This window comes from Capricornis sumatraensis, chromosome 19 (assembly GCF_032405125.1).
Source record: "Capricornis sumatraensis isolate serow.1 chromosome 19, serow.2, whole genome shotgun sequence".
In the NCBI taxonomy this organism is placed as follows: Eukaryota; Metazoa; Chordata; class Mammalia; order Artiodactyla; family Bovidae; genus Capricornis; species Capricornis sumatraensis.
In genome coordinates, this window is record NC_091087.1 from 63,623,939 (window position 1) to 63,645,226 (window position 21,288).

General features: G+C 48.7%; 1 protein-coding gene across 1 annotated transcript in view; it reads right to left on the minus strand.

Moving 5' to 3' along the window:
• FBLN5 (fibulin 5) overlaps positions 1-21,288 on the minus strand; it is a 90,258-nt gene that overhangs the window by 17,730 nt on the left and 51,240 nt on the right. The window contains exons 5-9 of the mRNA XM_068991014.1: positions 17,692-17,814; positions 13,101-13,217; positions 8,947-9,066; positions 2,957-3,079; positions 1,786-1,912 (exon numbers count right to left, since the gene is read on the minus strand). Coding sequence (XP_068847115.1) covers positions 1,786-1,912; positions 2,957-3,079; positions 8,947-9,066; positions 13,101-13,217; positions 17,692-17,814 — 610 coding nt within the window. The remainder of the gene's footprint in view (positions 1-1,785; positions 1,913-2,956; positions 3,080-8,946; positions 9,067-13,100; positions 13,218-17,691; positions 17,815-21,288) is intronic.

A 21,288-nucleotide genomic window follows, 5' to 3' on the forward strand; every position in this document is an offset into this window, starting at 1 on the left:
CAATGAAGACCCAGCACAGCCAAAAATAAACAAATAAATACAATTACTTTTTAAAAAGGACTTTTTAAAGTTTTGGGTTTTTTTAAGGCTCCATCCAAACAGCCAAGTCAAGATGTTCCGGGTGCCAAAATAGCCACATTAAAATGTCACGTGTCACACAGAAACTAATCGCTTTCTAAAAGAGATTTGGAGGAGGGAGAGATGGCTCCCAGCTGAAGAGGATCGCAAACAGCTGGGAGGTGGCATTGGCAGCCAGATCTGAAAGACGGGGCAGTTCTGTCCCTGTGGCAATGGCAGGAAAGCCTTCCATGTGCAGAAGATGTGTGCACAGAAGCCGGGAGGCGGGACATTCCGGGGTGTGGGTGAAGGTGAGAGCAGGTCACACTCAGGTTGGCAGGAATACAAGACACCTGAACAAGGAAATGAGCTGGATAAGGGCGGCTGGAGTGAAACTGGAATGGGGCCTGGAGGCAGGGTGCAGGAGTCTCCCAGGGCTCTCAGTGGCTCATCAGGGCCCCGCCAGTAACACCAGCTCAGGGCAGGTCCCTACCACAGACAAATGAGACCTGGAGAAACCCAGGGACAACCAGGAATGGGAGTCGGTGAGGGCAGAGTTCTGTTTTGCCACAAAGGGCCTTGGAACCAGAAATCAAAGAACGCTGTTCCACAGGGCTACTGAGAAGCACAGCACTTAGCAGCCAGCAAAGACTCCTTTAGGACCTGTCTGTTCCTGCTTTGTCCTCTTCTGTCAGCTTTTGATCAGAGCGGGAAGCACACTGGTAAGGCGTGAATTCCTCTTAGGAGCTGTGTCCTTAGAGGGCATGCACGATGGACGTGTCCATTCATCCCTGTATCCCAGTTGGGAGGGCTGGGAGCTGTGGGGGTGGTAAACAGGTGACTGGAAGGGAGGAGGGCAGAAGACATCCGTGTGTGTGTGTTTGTGTGTGTGCACGTGCGCGCACGTGCACCTGTTGCAATGCATGCAGGCTACAGTGGAACTAAGACAGTTAAATAGGAACCGAACAGTAAGAAGAGGAATTCCTAGTACACGGGGGCAGAAAACCACTGTTCTAGTGTGTTCACTCTGTAGAGGTTGTCTTCACTTCGGTTCTCACCTCAACTAAATATTTGCCATCTGGTGATTTCATTCAATCACTATTGTGACATCAAAAACTTGATTAGAGCAAGCTAGGTACCCTCAGTTAACGAGAACTCTCTAGTGACCTGTCCAGCCCCTCGCTACTCCCAACAAGGTCCAGAAAGACTGGATGCATCCATTTCACCTGGCGGCTTGTCTGCAAGGCCGAGTCTCACACCAGAGCAGGCCCATGGAATCAGAACTGGGCCACTAACAAGATCCCTAGGTGGTTTCTATGCACGTGATTGTTGAGAAGCCCAGCTCTAAAGACCCTGTATATCCACCAAAACAGCAACAACATCCAGGACAAAGTCATTAAAGGGAAAAGGAGATTCATGAACCCCACCTCGCCTCTTGATTAGCTTTCTAGAGAATCTCCATATCTGGCATGAGCGGGGGAACGGTAGAGAAGTGTGGCTGGGGAGGGAGGCACGTATGTGTTGTGCTCAGTTCAGTCGCTCAGTGGTGTCCAACTCTTTGCGACCCCATGGACTGCAGCACGCCAGGCTTCCCTTGTTGTGTAGGAGACAGTGGACCACATCTCCCATTACCCTGGCAGGTACTCTCTCCTTGACACCACACTGGCTGATCTCTGAAACAGGCTCCTCGTCCACATTCCCATCTCCCCAGGGGAAGCCGTGACTTACTTATCACTGATCCGCAGATAAGGCTCCTCACAGCGGATGGGGTCAATGCACTTGAAGCCCCCTTGCAAATTGTAACAGGTCTGCTGCAGGATGCACGTGTGGTTTCTGTGCTCACACTCGTTAATGTCTGAAATGCATGATAGACAAGAGGCTGAAGCCAGGCAGCACTTCCGAGGTGACGGTCCTGGGGCCAGACGGGTGGGAGTGGGGGTGGAGGCTGCCTGGGTCTTTCTGTAGAGCTACACTAGCCAGTACGGCAGCCTCCGGCCACACATGACCACTGAGCACTTGAAATGTGACTAGTCTAAACTGAGATGTGGAAAATACAGATCAGAGTCCAACAACTTAGTAAAGCCAAAGAATGTAAAACATCTTTAATTTTTATATTGAGTACATGGTAGACTGGTAATATTTTAGATATATAGCTCTAAATAAAATATGCTCTAAAATTAATTTTACCTGTTTCTATTGTTTTAATGTGACTACTAGGACATTTTTAATTACATATGTGGCTCACATTTATAGCTCACAATATATTTCTACTGCTTGGCACTGTTGTGTGGAGAATTCTTGCTTGGTGTTGGGATAAGGCAGGTCCAAGGAGCTGAAAATGAATCTGCTGCCCAGCTACAAGCCTCCTCCATCCGCCCCAGTAGGTGAGCATGGGCAGGAAATCATCTTGAGCAGCCAATCTTGGGGAGACACCACCCCCTTCACAACTGGGGGTCACAACCCTTTGAGGCAGGTGTCCCTTCACCTGTGTCCATTCTCTAGGAAGTGGGCAAACAAAGGCTGACCAGGCTGTGGTCCAGGGACCATGAAAAACCAGCTCATGGACCACGACCCGGCCATCAGAGGTCCTGGTGGGGTCTGGAGCCTTCCTCAGAGGGGTCACAGAGACCTGCCTGGGGAGGCAGGACCAGCTGTGTGTATCTGCAGAGGGCATTCCAGCAAGGAGACTGAACTTGTCCTTTCTGAAGCCAAAGGATGGGGTTGCAGGGCAGGAAGATACCAGCCCAGGCATCCTGCCCAGAGCCTGCCGCACTGGGAGTCACCAGCACCCGTTCATACCCTCACCCCTGCCACCTTCCCCAGGCAAAGACATCCAGGTGGCCCCCTGAGCCAGCCCCATCTCACACCTCCCCTAGCTGGGTCCCTCTAGCAGCCTCACCCTGGCAGCTCCGGTTGTCATCCAGCAGGATGTAGCCGGCTGGGCAGGAGCAGAAGTACGTGCCTGGCTGGTTCACACACTCATGCTGGCAGAGGAACTCAGAGAAGCTGCATTCATCCATATCTGGGGGAGACAAGTTATACATGCCATTTATAATCATAGCTACCTGGGCATGGGAACTTAGTGCTATTCTAGCTTTATTTATCCCAGCCTGCATACTCTCCTTGGTCAGCAAGGAGATCAAATCAATCAATCCTAAAGGAAATCAATCCTGAATATTTGTTGGAAGGACTAATGCTGAAGCTGAGGCTCCAATACTTTGGCCATCTGAAGCAAACAGCCGACTCACTGGAAAAGACCCTGATGCTCCGAAATATTGAGGCAGGAGAAGAGGATGAGAGAGGATGAAATGGTTGGATAGCATCACTGACTCAATGGACATGAGTCTGAGCATGATGAAGAGAGATGGGGAAGGACAGGGAAAAAGTCTGGCGTGCTGCAGTCCATGGAGTCGCAAAGAGTCAGACATGACTTAGCAACTGAACAAGAGTAACCACACACCCCTGACCCATAGGATAGCTTCTCTGCCAAGAAGTTTCCAATTCATTTTTGAACACTTCTGGTGATGGGGAGCTCACTACCTACCAAGGAAGCCCACTGATAATTGGGCAGTTCTAACTGGTAGAAAATTCTCTCCTTCATGAAGCTAAATTCTGTCTCCACCAAGCTTCCAACACCATTTTGCCTCTGGCTCAGCTACATCACCTACTCATCACTGTCTCATTTTGCCCTGTAGGTGAATCTACCCTCTATGTCTGGAGGTGAGATTTGTCTGCTGGAGTTTTCTGGGTGCAGAGCTCTTCCCCAGACCTAAAAACATTCACCGGACCTAGTCTTCTGAAAGGGCAACTTTACCAGTGCCTTGTGGTTATTTAGTCACTGAGTCATGTCTGACTCTTTGCAACCCCATGGACTGCAGCAGGCCAGACTCCTCTGTCCATGGGATTCTCTAGGCAAGAATACCGGAGTGGGTTGCCATGCCCTCCTCCAGGGGATTTTCCTGACCCAGGGATCAAACCCGCGTCTCTTATGTCTCCTGCATTGGCAGACAGGTTCTTTACCACTATTGCTTCCTGGGAAGCCCCAGTTACCAGTGCTAACTCCCCTCTAATCGCCCACAAGTTGAGAACCAATATTATTCCTAAAATCACAGCTAAAAGGGACATCTCCAGAAGGCCAGGGGGAGCGAATTTTATTAAAACGTCATAGTGTCCAAAAACCTCCCTGAGGGACTTCCCTGGTGGTCCAGTGGCTAAGACTCTGTCCTCCCAATGCAGGAGGCCCAGGTTCCATCACTGGTCCAGGAACTAGATCTCACATGTTGCAACTAAAGATGTCACATGCTGCAATGAAGATGGAAGAGTCTATGTGCTGCAACTAAGCCCTGGCACAGCCAAATAAATACATAAATATTAAAAAAAACTTTCTTGAAAGGGAAAACTCTGTGTGGCATGGGGTGGCCTGCCTGCCTCGGGTGGTCTGGGATGTGGGACCTGGCGCTGGGCCACTCTCCAGCCACAGAGGTGGGGACCTGAAGAGGGAGGTGTTGAACTTGTAGACTGTGGCCAGGGATACAAAAGCAGGCACTCCAGAAAAGCCAACTCTTCATCACACACAGCGTTTGGCAAGAGAACCCCCATCTGAGCCTCACGCGATAAGCACGCCAAAGAAAACATGTTTTTCTTTCATTTGTTGTGTTCCCGAAAACTTGCTTTCACTGGCTTCCCCATGTGACATGTCCTCGGATTGCTCTCTGGAATCACCCAGAGAGGGTGTCCGCACATGGGAGGCTGCTCCTCCACTATGCGATAATTTCTGTGTTACATGCCTGCTGTCTCTCACATTCGAGAAGGGAAAACTCCTTTCCTTCTCTCCCAGGGGCCTCCGGGCGATGGGTTATGAGCCAGCAGAACTGAGATGCTGCTTTGAAAAGTTAAAGCACGCTCAGTGAGTCAGATCTGCTCTGTCCTGCCCACTCCCGCTCCCTGGGGAGCCTTGTAGAGTCTGGTCTTGGCCCCAGCCGTCCTAACAGAGTATCCTGTTTATTTCTGTTAAGCGTGTAGATTCCATTCATACCTTTAGTAGAAGGCAGTGGTAAAACCTGTCATTTCCTGAGAGCTCGCTGTGTATCAAGCCCTGGGGTACATGCGCTACACACCTCATCTTATTCAATCCTCACCTCAGCCCTAGAAAGGGGTGCTATTACTAACCATACTTGACAGAGGGGAGATTGAGGCTCACAGAGATTAAGTAACTTTTTTTTTTTTTACTTTTTGGCCACACCATGCGGTATGTGGGATCTTAATTCCCCAACAAGGGATCAAATCTGCCCCCTGCATTGGAAGCACAGAGTCTTAATCACTGGACCACCAGGGAAGTCCCAAGGTTAGGGACTTTGACTAAATCTACAGGTAACAAGTAAGCAGTAGAGCTGGGCTTTGAACCTGGCCAGCCAGACTCTGGATTCTATACTCATCAACACAATGCCATAATGTCTCTGAGTAAATCCTGCCTGAATCAGACTCCACATTGGTGGATCTGGGGAGTCCTGGGCTTGGGAAGTGCCCTGGCTGGGGCTCGCCCCACTGCAGATGGAGAGATGGCAACCACCTCCACCTAACAGACCCCTCTGCTTATGTTAGAGTCACAACCCCAGACTTTACTAAGGATTGTGGCTCCATCCTCCACAAGCAGAAATACAATGGACCTAGAGAAAAAAGTTATGACAAACCTAGACTGCATATTAAAAAGCAGAGACATTACTTTGCCAATAAAGTTCCATCTAGTCAAAGCTATGGTTTTTCCAGTAGTCGTATGGATGTGAGAGTTGGATTGTAAAGAAGGCTGAGTGCCAAAGAATTGATGCTTTTGAACTGCAGTGTTGGAGAAGATGCTTGAGAGTCCCTTGGACTGCAAGGAGATCAAACCAATCCATCCTAAAGGAGATCAGTCCTGAATATTCATTGGAAGGACTGATGCTGAAGCTGAAGCTCCAGTACTTTGGCCACCTGATGTTATGTGAAGAGCCAACTCATTGGAAAAAACCCTGATGCTGGGAAAGATTGAGGGCAGGAGAGGGGGATGACAGAGAACGAGATGGGTAGATGGCATTCAATCCTCACCTCAGCCCTAGAAAGAGGTGCTATTACTAACCATACTCAACAGAGGGGAGATTGAGGCTCACAGAGGTTACCGATTCAATGGACATGAGTTTGAGCAAACTCAGGGAGATAGTGTAGGACAGGGAAGCCTGGTGTGCTACAGTCCATGGGTTCGGAGAGTCGGACACTACTGAGCAACTGAACAACAACAAATAAGTAAGTGAAGTAAGTCAGAAAGAAATATCATATGTTAATGCATCTATGTGGAATCTGGAAAAATGGTATGAATGATCTTATTTGGAGAGCAGAAATGGAGACAGACATAGAGAACAAATGTATGGATACCAAGGGAGGAAGATAGGGATGGGAAGAATTGGGAGACTGGGATTAATGTATATACACTACTATGTATAAAGTAAATAGCTTACGAGAACAGACTAGATAGCAGAGGGAACTCTGCTCAGTGCTCTGTGGTGGACCTAAATGGAAGGGAAGTCCAAAAGAGAGGGGATGTGTGTATACATATAGCTGGTTCACTTTGCCATACGGCAGAAATGAACACGACATTGTAAAGCAACTGGACGCCAATAAGAATTACTATTAAAGATTGAAGCAGGAATAAAAAAGAAATACAGGCCAGCTTCTGGCAAGGAGCACAGTTTCCAGCATCCACATGAGAATCCATTGTGGTTTCCTGGGTCAGCTCACGTAGCAAATCTCTAAGGGACATGGGGCTGCACGGAGGGGCCACAGCAGCTGGAGCAACACAGCGAAGGTCACAGTTCCCGGCCGGGAAACAAGCAGCACAGAAAGCGAGCAAGTAGGAAGGGACAGACAACAAGCTCCCGGCAAACATCCCTGCGAATCCTGTCTGACTCTCTGCGACCCCATGGACTGTAGCCCGCCAGGCTCCTCAACAGAGGGGAGGTTTGTCCTGTCCATGGGATTTTTCAGGTAAGAATATTGGAGTGGGTTGCCATTTTCCTCCTCCAGGGGATCTTCCTGACCCAGCGATCAAACCTGTGTCTCCTGTGTCTTGTGTTTTGCAGGCAGATTCTTTACCTGCTGAGCCATCAGGGAAGCCCAGGCCCACAGTGGACAAGGGTTACCTAAAGATTTCAGAATCTTGCAGAAGATTGCATCATCACGAATATGGGGAAAACAATGACCATTTTGGTTAAAGTGAGTCAACTAAAAATCTTTGCCAAAACACCAAGAATGGCTTCTTGAAAAACCAAAAGTTTCTTACACTTAGGCTTAGAGAAAGTAAGTTAACACAAATGACACTTAGGTCCCCCAGCTCATCTCATCTCTATGACTGCCGGTGAAGGTGTTTGTTAGTTGGTTTGTTTTTTTAACAAATGAGGAAACTGAGGCTCAGGAAGTGACTTGGCCAGGGAAAGTACTGAACGGGAGAGCTAGAATTTGAAATTGGCTCCATCTGACTCTTCAGTCAGTCTCTCACACCTTCTCTGCAGGTGGCCACATCTATGGATGTGCAGACAATTCTCCAAATATGAAGGACCCCATCCCGTAATGATAAACTTTTCACCTCTTAGTTCCTTAGCCCAGATTCCCCAAAGGAGTGCCACAGGAGGTGGCGAGAGACAGGGATTGAAATCTGGGAAGAAAGTGGCTTTTTATGCCTGGGTATATTTTACGGCTATTTCTGGGACTGACATTTAATCGGCCTAAGGCTCTCTGTAACTGCCTACTTGTGGCTGTGTCTTTCCTCGCCCTGGGGAGAAGAGCTCCTTTGTTTCAGAGAATTCCGTCCCCAAAACACTCTAGTCCTACCTGAAGCTATCACACAAGTTCCATTCATGGCCTGGGTCAGTTCTGGTTACAGTGAAATCCAGGATTAGGAAACTTTCTATTCTGGAGGACGAAAAGATTTTCACACTCTAGGATATGGCCCACTTGTTTTGAAAAATACAGTGAAGCATCATTAATTTGGACTGTGCTCTTTCACAATTGCTGATGATGCTAAAACTGAATAGAATGGAGTTTAAGTCAACATTAAAAAAAAAAAAACAGGAAAAGAAAGAAGAGAAGGAGAAATGGAGCAAAGAATGAATTATACATGGCCCTCTGCAGAATGCTACAGGAACAGATGGGAGTAAGAAGCAACTCCTATTCTCAAGGAGTTTACTGGAGTTTACAAGTTTCTAAGATAATTATAATAGAGTCCACAAGCTAGCATGAGCAAAGAGTCATAGCTTCCTGGGCTTGGAAAGAATTTACAAAAGGTCAACTGAGCCATCTGTGTTCTCACAATAAATTAACATTTTATTCATTCAACATCCAATCTTTCATTAGTTGATTTGAAAACTAGTTACTGCATGTTCATGATGGGCCAGGTCTAAAGTTAGGCACTGATTATAGAGATTTTAATAGTTTACATACATAATCTCATTCATTCAACACTCCCCCTCCCAACCCTACCCTGTGAGACTTGCTTTTATTCCTGCTATTATTCGATTAGTACTATCTGCCCTATTCCCATGACTTGACTCAGTGCTGGGTGAAGACAGATAATTCACACCAGCATGCAAAATTAGGCAATTCCTCTTCCTCTTCAACCCCATGTCAGATCCTAACAGTTAGCTCCGCTGATTTTTGCATTAAGGGTCAAATAACTAGGGACATGCAGTTGCGTGCCACCTTTGGGAAGTGACTCATCTCTGTTTTGTGTGGTTGTAACCCCGCTGCACTGGAAAATGTCCCAAACTGGAAATCTGTCTGGGAAATAAGAGGAAACACCTGTGAAGAAACCCCTGTCCCAGTGCCCCTAGGACAAGTGGAAGTCTCCAAAGCCAAGCTCATTACCACTGCAATGAACACCATCATCCTCAAGTTCATATCCTGGGTCACAGCGGCAGATGAAAGAGCCATAGGTGTTGACACAGGTTTGTACACAGGGATTCTCAGTTGCACACTCATTCACATCTGAAAAAAAACAAAAGCATATCACTAACCATTCCCACAAGAGAACTTTGTATTCACTCAGCAGAAGAATGTACCAGCAGCAAAATCTACTACCACCAGGAGACCAGACCCACAGATACCAAAGGATCTCCATCTAGGACCTGTCAGATGGAGAGCTCAGACCCCAAAGTGCTCCCTGAAGAAGCATGGGCTCCATCCATACATCCCCTCTGGGGTTGCAAGTTAGGAAGGGTGGAAACGGCGTGTATACATTTCATATACGTGTGTAGACATGTACACGTTTACACCTCCAAGGAAGTCTACTCTCCAAGGCTCGCCAACGGGAATTTCTAGGCTACATCTGCTCGTTCCCATCCCCAGTTAGCTCTTACCCCACCCCCACTGACTTTGAGGTTTCAGATAAAGAGGTAAATAAGCATGATAATTTACAAAAAAATAACTATTCACTATCGCTGTGGACTGAACTGTGTCCCCTCCAAAATTCATATGTTGAAACCCTCATCCCCACATGTGATGATATCTGGAGATGGGGCCTTTGGGAGGTAATTAAGGTTAAATGAACTCATAAAGGTGGGGTCCTTATGAAAAGAAGCACTAGAGCGCTTGCTCTTGCTCTTTCTGTTGTGTGAGGACAGGGAGAAGGTGGCCACCTACAAGCCAAGAGGCACCCAGGCAGCCAATCATGCTGGCAACTTCACCTTGGACTTTCAGCCTCCACAACTGAGAGAAAGTAAATTTATGTTGTCTAAGCCACCACGGTCTATGGTATAACATTTTATCATGGCAGCCTGAGCTGACTACGATAGATGGACATAAATAATGTCACTGATAATTACAGAAGGATCTCGTACTCACCGAATCCTTACAGCCTGGGCTCAGGACCATCACCCCATGCTACAAGTTCAGTAGGTTAAGGAGAGAACCACAAAAGGGCCCAAGGAAACTTTAAGGAGTGATGGGATATTCATTGGGCTTCCCAGGTGGCACTAATGGTAAAGAACTCACCTGCCAATGCAGGAGACATAAGAGATGAGGGTTTGATCCCAGGATCTGGAAGATTCCCTGGAGGAGGGCATGGCAACCCACTCCAGTATTTTCCCCTGGAGAAGCCCATGGACAGAGAAGCCTGACAGGCTACTGTCCATAGGGTTACAAAAAGTCGGACACAACCGAAGCGACTTAGCACACACACACGCGATATTCACTATCTTGAGGTGGCGATGGTTTTGTGGGAATATATGTATGTCAAAGTGCATGAAATCGTGTGCCTTTAACAGTGCAGTTCATCTTATGTCACTTATACATCAACAAAGATGTTTATCTTGGTTTTGAAGTTGACAGATGTGCCCAAGTCCCCAAGCTAGCAAGGGCACAGTTGAAAATGGGACGTGAGTCAGGGGTCTTTCCACAATATACAGGATTCATTCTGCAGAGCTCAGAGAAGGGGAGGCAAGAAGGGAGCCACTGGTACAATGGCACACTGGCTGACCCATTTTAAACTCCTCTCCCCAATACTCCATATGACAATGGCCAAAGTGCCAGCTGAGAAAATGTCTATCCCTTTCAAAGTCCAGGTAAACCTCTTCAGACTCTTAATAGAGATTTGAATGCTTTCAGAATTAAAAGGGAAGTGGCTGGAGAAGTTTTTCTTACAGAAGAGGGCAAGCCCATATCCATATAGCTCCCACTTCCTGGCATCTTTGACACTTTCAGAGGGGCAAAAAGAAATAGATGGCCATGCAGGGCGAGTCCAGGGAGATGCCAGTCTCCACCGGTGCAAAGGAAGTCTAGAGGCTGTCCACCCAGGAGGCCAGGAAAATGTGATGCCAGGCTGTCCAAGCAGGACAGCACCAAGGAGAAGGAGGGCTCGAGTCCTCGGCTTCCAGCCAGAGGCTGGCTGTGCAAGGAGAGCAAGCCCAAGACCCGCCCTCTTACAGCTTCAGCTACTTGCACTTCTGCCTCCAGGGCCCTGGCAGCCCTCTCTGGCCAGCCCTGCCCTCCACACCTGCCCAAGGGCTCTTCTGAATGCTGTGGGAGCGGACCCGCTCCCCACTCCAACCTGCTGGACAGGACGACTGGACTCTTGGGCTTTACGCTCCTTTCTGCCACCACCTAGCTGCGTGACTCTGGCCAAGTTGCTTAACCTCTTTGAAGCCTGATTTCCTCATCTGCCCTACCTACCTCACAAGGGTATTGTTGGGGCTCAGTGAAACGAACAAACGTGACAATCCTTTGACGAGGGCAAAGCCCTCTACCTTGCTTGAAGTGTTAGGAATACAAAAGCTTGCTGGAGTCTGTCACATCCTGTGTCGCCGTGGGCCCTGCTGTTGCGATATCCCAGTGGCCGAGTGCCTGCGTCCAGGCCTGGGTGCTGTGTCTGTCGCTTTATCACACTGCTGGACCCGGAGCCAGGTATGTTAACTGTTCCTTGTCAGAGGATGCTCTCCACGGGACACAAGGGCCTTTGGGCTTCTCTGTGCGTGGCTGTGCCTTAGGAGGGGCTGGCATCTCGAACCTCCAGCCCTGGCATGGAGAAGCTTGCATCTGTGCTAAGCCACTTATCACAGCAGCAAAGGAGCCAGGCGCCTGCTCCCCTGCCCAACCAGCTCCCTCAACCTCCCAGGCCAGCCTCTGCTCTCAGGAGAAAATGACATCTCCTGGCATGAGGAACACAGTCGAGACTTCTTGGAACAACAGCAGAACCAGCTTTGGAAGAGAGACTGACAAAGAATCCAGGATCCAGCTCTTTAACGCTGATGCCTTCCTGTTTACTCAATGATTTAGATACGATTAAACTAATGGAGACATAATATCCTCCAACTAGCTGGCCAGGAGCCTGCCAGCCAGACCTCGAGTGCTGTGACAAGGAAATGGATCCTGCAAAAGCTGGTGGCAGGCTCCAAACAAAGACCTCATTCTGAGTCTCTGGCGCTGTCTCCACCCTGGATGGGGCAGCTGCCAGGGACTGGCGGCCCAGGGCTGCGGGCTGGGGGTGGGGAGCTGGGGGCCAGGCAGGACTTGCGCTAATTCTTTGAGTCTTAAGTCCCCTGTTCACTTCCTGAGCAGAAGATACCTTCAGCTGGAAACTGCCATAAGCCTGGAACTTGTTTTTCTTACTTATCAGTATGTGACACGATCATGTGAAAGTCAGAAAACGCCTTTGTTTCATTCTGTTACTGCGGGGAATGTCGGGTTGTAAGGGAAGTTACCACTATCACCAATCTATTTCTCTTTAAAATAACAGGCCCTCCTAGCATGGACAAGGGAAAGCTATAATGACAGGCATCAAAGTTGCCTGTGGGGCTTCCCCTGGTGGCTCCGGGGTAAAGAATCTGCCTGCCAATGCAGGAGACAAGGGTTCCATCCCTGATCCAGGAAGATCCCTCTAAGCAACTCAGCCCGTGTGCCATAACTGCTGAAACCCCCAAGCCCTAGAGCACGCCCTCTGCATCAAGAGAAGCCACCACAATGAGAAGCCCATGCAGAGAGTAGCTCCTGCTTGCTGCAACTAGAGAAAGCCCATGCAGCAATGAAGACCCTGCACAGCCAAAAGTAAAATAAATAAAGAAAATTATTATTTTTTAAAAGCTGCCTGTGAAACCCTTGCATAAAATGTATGTGAATATCTCGCAATTCATCAGGAATCAGGAGCCCTCTCGCTTTATCCCTCTTTGGGCCTTGGGAATTGAACTCAGCCTAAGAGGACATATGAGAAAGCTTCTGACTGATCAAAAATGTTGGCAAGGCTACTTGTGGACAGCGGATACACAGAGAGAAGTAAAATCCATGAAATCGTAAGCTCCCAGCTGGTGGATGATGTGGTTCTAATCTCAGTAAATGCGCAGAGTACATCCTGACATGTTTCACATAAGCTCAGTTAGGATCTCAGGTTTCTGTAAGCACTGGCATGAGCGGGCAGTGAGTGGAAATACACTTTAACAACGGCGTTTCCCACCGACATAAGCTGTCAGACTCTGAAGAAGACAGCATCTAGGGTTTCACACTGTGTTCAAGCTATCATTCACGTCACATACCTTGGCAAGACCTTCCATCCTCGTTGAGGGTAAAACCAGGGTTGCATGTACAGGAATAAGATCCGGGAACATTCGCGCACAGCTGCTGGCAGTAGCCATAACGACATTCATCAATGTCTGGAAACAGAATTGCAAGCAAGGTAAGATATTTCTTCTCCATCACCGGTGCCACCCCCAGCATCATTACTGCCCGTCTTTTCTGGAACAGCATCACAAAGGGAAGCGAAAGGGGAGCTAATGCAAAGACAGCACCGACTAAGCCCCAGGGAAAGTGACAACCCTCTGGATTCCAGGCTCAATCTCCCCACCATCCTCCCTGACCTGTCTCAGTCTTGTGAACACCTGAACCTATCTTGAAAGCTGCAGAAAAAAATTTTTTGCTTAGAGAGGAACGTTGGTCCAGGTGACCTCTAGGATTTCACCCAAATCTAAGACTTAACACTAAGATGGATCCAACCCTGACAGTCGCTCTAAGATTCTATGGGAGCATGTCACTGCCCTGGGAATGGACAAGTTAAAGTGTAAAAGGATTCCATAGCGTGGTTCCTGTAGGCTCTTTGCCAGCTCCACTAATAATGAATATGGGGACCTTCCTGGTGATTCAGCGGTTAAGAATCTACCTGGTAATGCAGGGAACATGAGTTCAATCCCTGATCAGGGAACTAAGATCCCAAACATCATGGGGCAATTCAATGCGCACACCACAATTAGAGAAGTCACCACTCGCCACAACCAGCAGGCCTGCCTGCTTCAACGAAAGGCCCTGCATGATGCAACTAAGACCTGACACAACCAAATAAATAATTATTTCTTTAAAAATAATAATAAATAATGAATATGTCTGGCTGTTGGGAACAAGACTGAGTACAGGCTAGGCCAAGCTGGGGAGCACTGCAGTCTGGAGACCTGTGAACCCAGGAGCACAAGGATGCTGGAGTTCACCTTGAATCTCCTCTTTGTAGCACAGTAGCCATAAAACTCTGGATAAACACACTTTTTCAAACTACAACCAGTTTCTCTTGAGCAAGCAGCTATGTGGGTGAATGGTTCTTTTTAGCAGAGCCAGGCTGACATGTATCAGTCAATGGGGAGTCTGAGGTTATGGGAAAGCACTTCCCAACACCCCAGGCTGATGGGCTGGAGAAATCACTCCTGCAAGATAGGATGTTTTGAATGAAGCCTCCAGGTGGGGACTAAGCTCTCACTTGACTTATAGCTATAACGGGTCCCTATTTCATGCTCAACTCCTCCTAAATGTTCCCCCTCTGGTATCCCAGTTCCTTTGAAACCAGGGTCCATTCAGGGTTTTGAAGACCAGCTTAGAACTTTTCTCTGTGCCTGGCTTCTACCACCTACTGCCAGAAAGCAGTAGCCCCTCATTGGAAGGACTGATGCTGAAGCTCCAGTACTTTGATGCTGATGAGAAGAGCTGACTCATCGGAAAAGACTCTGACGCTGGGAAAGATTGAGGGCAGGAAGAGAAGGCGGTGACAGAGGATGAAATGGTTGGATGGCATCACCATCTCAATTGACATAAGTCTGAGCAAACTCCAGGAAAGAGTAAAGGATGGGAAAACCTGGTGAGCTGAAGTCCATAGGGTCACAAAGAATTGGACAAGACTGAATGACTGAACAACTGCCAGAAGGAACCCCACCTCCACATTACTCATTATTCAGCCCCCCTCAGAAGCTGTGCCCTGCCCTTGTCATTCTGTTTTATCTCTGAGTGGCAGCTACTTTTAACCCAGCTCACCCCACCGCTGAGAGGCATGCAGCTCCCACGTGGAAAGCACATTGACTTGTGCAGTTGCTGGTCCTGACTCTTACGTGGGTGCAGTTGGGTGCGTCCCCAAGCCCAGAGAGATAGCAGGGGGAAAAGAGGGCATCTTCTGCCTTAGGGGTGGCTTGGAGGAAAGGCAATCCCCTGGCCCTTCTTTTTCTGCAAAGGCAATGCCTCCAAAGTCATGCAGAAAGGGTGGTGGATGGCTATGGAATTTGCACCTTGAAAGCAAAAGAAGAGTTTGGCCAGGAGAAAGCACAAGTTTAGCCATATTGGGGAAAGGTCCTCACTTTGGATGCCAATTATAAGCAGACTGTGCGTGCAGCACCAATTAGGCCTCCAGGAGCATCCTTCCTAAAGCTTCATGCTCTGTGAATAAGAACAACCCTCCTGGGGGAGGAATGTCCCAGTTACTGTCCCCACTCAGACGGGGAGGGGTTTCCTGGCCCCAAGGTCTCTGCAATCTGGCCTGCGTGTCCCGGTCACCTGGTCTTCTCTAGCACCCCCTTGTGGAGGAAAAAACTGGACTGAAAAACAGGACGCAGATTTTAGACCCAACTAACTGTCCAACATGTCCCTCCTCTATGAGTCTCAGTTTCCAACTCTATAAAAGGTGGATGACATAATATATAACATCCCTTCCAGCTCTGAAATGCTACACATTGAGTTCCCATACAAATAACTCACACTGATCTGCTTATGTTCAAATCAGTGGCCTCAGATTTTCCATAATAGCTGAGGTTGGTTAAAATGCAAAGCAATCATCATATTCACATATGCCCATGTGCAGCCAGCTTTTCGGTGCCTGGAAAGGAGAACCAAGTGAGGTCCAAGCTGGCTTGTCAGACCTCTTTGGCCAGGGCTCTACAGGAGACCTCAACACAGTCTCAATCAAGAGAAAATGGGAAAAAAGAATCTTTTTGTCTGTTTGTTTCCATGATGTTGTTTGGATTTATTTCTTAGCACCTCCAGGACTGACTTTCAGCCACAGAACAGTGTCTTGAGACTTTAAACTAGAAGGGCTTTTCCAAGAAACAGGAAAGAAATCACACCCTAGGAAGAGAAATTGCAATGACAACTAGAGATTGCTATGAATGCATTCACTTGGCTAAACCAAAGACTAGAGGGGAAGAAAGGAAAATAGCCCTCCAGAAAAAATAAACAGAGGGATCATATAGCCGATGCCAACTGCAAGGGAGAAAATTCTCAATAGGTGCTGACTGACTTCTTAAAACAGACCAGAGCTAGAGGGGTGGGCATAGGGTGGGGGATTTGGTGGGGTATTGGAAGGAGATGATGTTAGATCTGAATCCCCTGATTCACATTTGAGACCTGGGACATTTCTGTGACAAAGCGAGCACTCCCTTCTCTTGGTAGGATTTCTAATTAGGGACAGAAGGCAATGGCACCCCACTCCAGTCCTCTTGCCTGGAAAATCCCATGGGCGGAGGAGCCTGGTAGGCTGCAGTCCATGGGGTCACGAAGAGTTGGACACGACTGAGCGACTTCCCTTTCATTTTTCACTTTCACGCATTGGAGGAGGAAATGGCAACCCACTCCAGTGTTCTTGCCTGGAGAATCCCAGGGACAGGGGAGCCTGGTGGGCTGCCGTCTATGGGGTCACACAGAGTCAGACACAACTGAAGCGACTTAGCAGCAGCAGCAACCCACACCTCTACCACTTCCTGCCTCTGTTATAAATTTCCAAAGGCAGAAAGAAGGTCTAGGTAAGACCAAATATGAACCTTTAAAAATTACATTAAAAAATTCTGATGATGGAGAGGCAGTGACGAAGGCCTGAAAAGCACCTTCCTATCCTGGCAGAGTCTTTATTAGACTCTATATAAACAGGGCAGCGAAAGGGAGGAAGACCTCAAGGCTCAGGGCCTGAAAAGCAGGGTAAGCAGCTGCAGCCATGATGGATTAATCCCAACTGTCAACAGCAGGGAGCCGGCTTCTGCAAGCTTGTCTGCATTTGGGACTGGACAAAAGCATGTTTTAGTGGTTCAGTGGTGAAGAATCTACCTTCAGTGGAGGAGATGCAGATCTGATCTGGGGGTTGGGAAGATCCCCTGGAGAAGGAAATGGCAACCCACTCCAATATTCTTGCCTGGGAAATCCCATGAACCTACGGGAACCTAGAAGGCCACAGTCCATTGGGTTGCAAGAGATACAACGTAGTGAGTAAACCACCACCACTGTCATAATAAAAATAAGAGAAAGTGAAAGTGGCTCAGTCATGTCCGACTCTTTGCGACCCCATGGACTGTACAGTCCATAGAATTCTCCAGGCCAGATACTGGAGTGAGTAGCCTTTCCCTTCTCTAGGGGATCTTCCCAACCCCGGGATCTAACCCAGGTCTCCCGCATTGCAGGCAGACTTTTTACCAGCTTAGCCATGAGGGAATACTGGATTGGGTAGATCCAAGAATACTAGAGTGGGTAGATCCAAGAATACTGGAGTGGGTAGATCCAAGAATACTGGAGTGGGTAGCCTAAGCCTTCCGCAGTGGATCTTCCTGACCCAGGAATCAAACTGGAGTCTCCTGCATTGTAGGCAGATTCTTTACCAACTGAGCAATCAGAGAAGCCCAAAAATAAGAAAGTGGGGGAAAGAAATCCCTGGTGGTGACATGCCGTGATGCGGTGACGGTGACAAGTGATCTTAAAGGGTGGTGCTCCATGTAAGCTCAACAGTCTTCTGCCACCCCCAGCCCCAAAGAAAAGCCCATTGCCCTTAGGCCACCCAGCCATGACCACAATTCACAATACCCCCAGGCAATCATTCACTTTCAAGAGTTTCTCTATTACCTAAGCACTGGCCTTCGAGCAGCCAGTAGCCATCCGTGCAGGAACAGGTGTAGCCTCCTTCGGTGTTGATGCAAATCTGGGTAGGGTTACACTGGTGGGAATCCGTTGCACACTCGTCCACATCTGTAACACAGACATATTCCAAAGAATGTCACCTACATCTGTTTAGAGCCCCTGGAGCCACCAGAGGTGCTAACTGCTTGCTTGTCTGGCTGGGAGGCAGTTGATTATGTCCCTGGATTACATCACCTCCCTAACAGGTACCACTAGGAGACCCTGGCTTTTCTGGAGGGGGCAGAGCTAATCTGCTCCCTGGAAAATCTACAAGGGAAATGGCCAAAAAGAAAACACATCCTTAAGCACTGTTCCACCATCCTGTCCAACATTCTCTGAAAGCAAGTTCACCTTGATGACAACCATTACTTGATTTAGAAATGTATTAGGCTTATCCATTCACATATAAACAGGTCTGTTGTGTACCTTCTGGGTGCACAGAGCCATGATAAACAATTCTGAGAACAATAACGGAAGGAAGAGAAACATCCCTTGCTAGAGGAAGACTGCGAGTCACTTGACGGCATCCACGTATGAAAATCTTTCAATTTGGGGCCCCTGCATCTTCAGAAAGCTTCTAGGAGCCCTCCAGCCTTCCCTCCTCCACTCCAGAGCTCTGGGGCTCACCTCCTGCTGCCCTCTGCTCAGATTGGGTTTCCCCATGCTGTCGTTACACATGCCGATCTGTTTGCTGCCGGGCAGGTACTTGTGCCAAGTCAGTCCCGTCTCCTTCATTGGGGCCGTCAAAGCGCAGAGACCAAGCTGTATTATGGCTGCGTCTCTCATCTGGTGTACACAGTACTCAGAACTGTTTCAGCTGAAACAAATCCTACTTTCTTTTCTCCCCACCCTGCACCTCAGGGAGTTCTGTAATGGGTGCTCCTGACACCCACCCTCACTTTGACAAAACTCCACAGGGATTCACCCGGCGCCCTTAATTCATCTGGACTTGCCCTGCCTCTCCCCTTCACTCCCACTTTCACCTGCCTGCACCCTCAGTAAGGCTCCTGCCTTTTGCCCTCTCATCAGGATTTGCTCATCTATGCCCTATCCCTCCAGAATGGACCATCGCACCATCAGGAATATCAAGTTGACAGAAAGTTTGTTAGGGTTTTGCCATAACAGCTTCCGAATAACCCAAACAAACATTTTGGCCAACCCAGGAGCATTAAAAGCTGCACTTCACTGAGACTGAGCGGTGCACCTGGCTCTTCATTTTCCTCTCACAGTTGCCCCATGCAGTGGGCTAGTGATTCCCATTTTACAGATGGGAAAATGGTGCCGAACATGCTGTAGCATCGAGCCCAGAGCGGAGCCCAGGCCTCCCTGCCTCCCAGCCCCCTCTGTCCAGGGATGACAGGGCTCATGCTGCCGGGCCCTGGCAGGTCAAGCAGAGGAGAGGGGGCTGAGCTTTTGCTGCCTTTTCCTGCCCCACCTGGGAAACTGTCTGCCTTTTAACATTGTAGATGGCAGACTGGGGGCAGGGGGCAGCGTTGGGGGCCCCGAAGACTCCAAAGTGTTAGCTCCATAGGTAGCTCAGGAAGCGAGCACAACTGATCCAGTGAAACAAACATTCAGCCAGGTAAGTGACGGTCTCCTGGGTCCAAGGACAACACCCACCACAATCCACCACCATGTGCCTCATCAGTCGACACCAAGGAGGCTGGTCAGTTCCCACCCCAGCCCCAGTGACCAGAGTCTGGAACCAGGCTCCAGCCTTCTCAACATGGACAACCTCCAAGAACCTACTTCCAGGCTGGCAGCCACCTCTGCTGCACCCCAACGATGTACAGCCTTGACGGCAAAGACCCAGGGCCGTTCTCAGCTGCAAGAGTTCCTGCCTTTGCCCCGGGCATCGCCTCCAGCCCCAGCTCTGCCCACCCAGCAGAGCCTCCCAGGGGAACCCGCAAATAATGCTTGGCCGGCAGCCGCTCCTGCTCAAATCCGTATCGAAGTCTAGGATAATAAATAACGGCACTATCAGCCAGCACATATTTACATCTTTCCGGCAGGAAGTGATGGATGACAATTGTACCCTGGGAACAACTCTGCCTTAGGAATGCGTGCTCTTTATCCTGCTTCGAGGGGAACGGAGGGTGAAGGAGCAGCAGAGCAGAGAGCCCTGGCGACAGCGAGTTCCCAGGGCTCTATGCTGCGTAACCTGCATGGAGACAACATGCCCCCAGTAGCCTGCGAGAGAGCCACCAAACTGGGGGAGGCCCAGACTGGGCTCAGAGGAGCGTGGGAGGCCTCAATGTGTAGGCACGTACGAACAATTCAAATCATCCAGAAACAAAATCTCTAAGGTTTATTTTTTTTAATCCACCATTTTTACTCAGTTAAAGTAACTCAGTTATACTGCATATCTATTGATGGACATTCAAAAAACTACTTGAATTGACTGATTGGATGACTTGCACGGGTTGAATTCATTGTCAATTGATTGACGTTGAACGGATGGTCAATCTAAATATGTTCTGAGAACTCAATAAGTCTAGGAGTCTCTGGGGGGAAGTATGTCCCATCTTTATATCCTCAAAATACACCTGGTTTAACTTGGGTCTACGCATGTGTTGAATCGTGTCTGATTCTTTGTGACCCTGTGGACTGTAGCCCACCAGGCTCCTCTTGTCCATTGGTTTTCCAGGCAAGAATACTGGAGTGGGTTGCCATTTCCTCCTCCAAGGGATCTTCCCTCCAGGGGATCTTCCTCCTCCAAGGGAATCTTCCCACCAGGGGATCCTCCTCCTCCAAGGGATCATCCCACAGGACGGAGCCCATGTCTCCAGCTTGCGTCTCCTGCATTGGCAGGCGGGTTCTTTATCACTTAAGCCACCTGGGAAGTCCCCACCTCGGGTCCATATAAATGTTCAATGAATGAATGAATGAACACGTGGGCAACACACATTAAGGCCTTTGAGTCCCCAGACAAGTTTTTCCAGCTGACAAGTGTGTAGACTTTAAAAACAACCACCCCCACCGAAAACCCCCATCAGCTTGCACACCTGAGGGGCTGGAACTGAGAATGTTCACGCCTTGGGTTCCGCACGAGGTGAAAAGACTCATCACACATTCCAGCTCACAGCTGAATTGCTTACATTAAATACCTTTAACTTAAATAACAGAAGGGGAAAAATATGTCGAACCACTCCCAAGGACATTCTTTGGCAAAGGGGCCTTTTCTGCACCAGTGGAAAAGCACAAGTTAGGGCAACCTAAGTAAGTGCCATTATCCTCAGATGTAAATTGTGCTGGATACCCCTTTCCTTTTCTGTGTAATGTTTAGGGAACATCCCTTTAGAGAAGAGGGTGCTGGGTTCATTCGATCATTCATGCCCTCATTCATCTACTAATCCTTTCTGTTCTACTGTGGCTCTGTGTGTGTGTGTGTGTGTGTGTGTCCTCCCAAATCTCCAGGCTGCTGAGAGAGCCACTGGGGAGCACAGTCCCTCCAACCATGTGACTCCCACAGTGTCCCTCCTGGGGCTGTAGTCCTGGGAAGCTGCCTGGGCCCTTTGAGGACTCCAGCACAGCAGCTGTGGC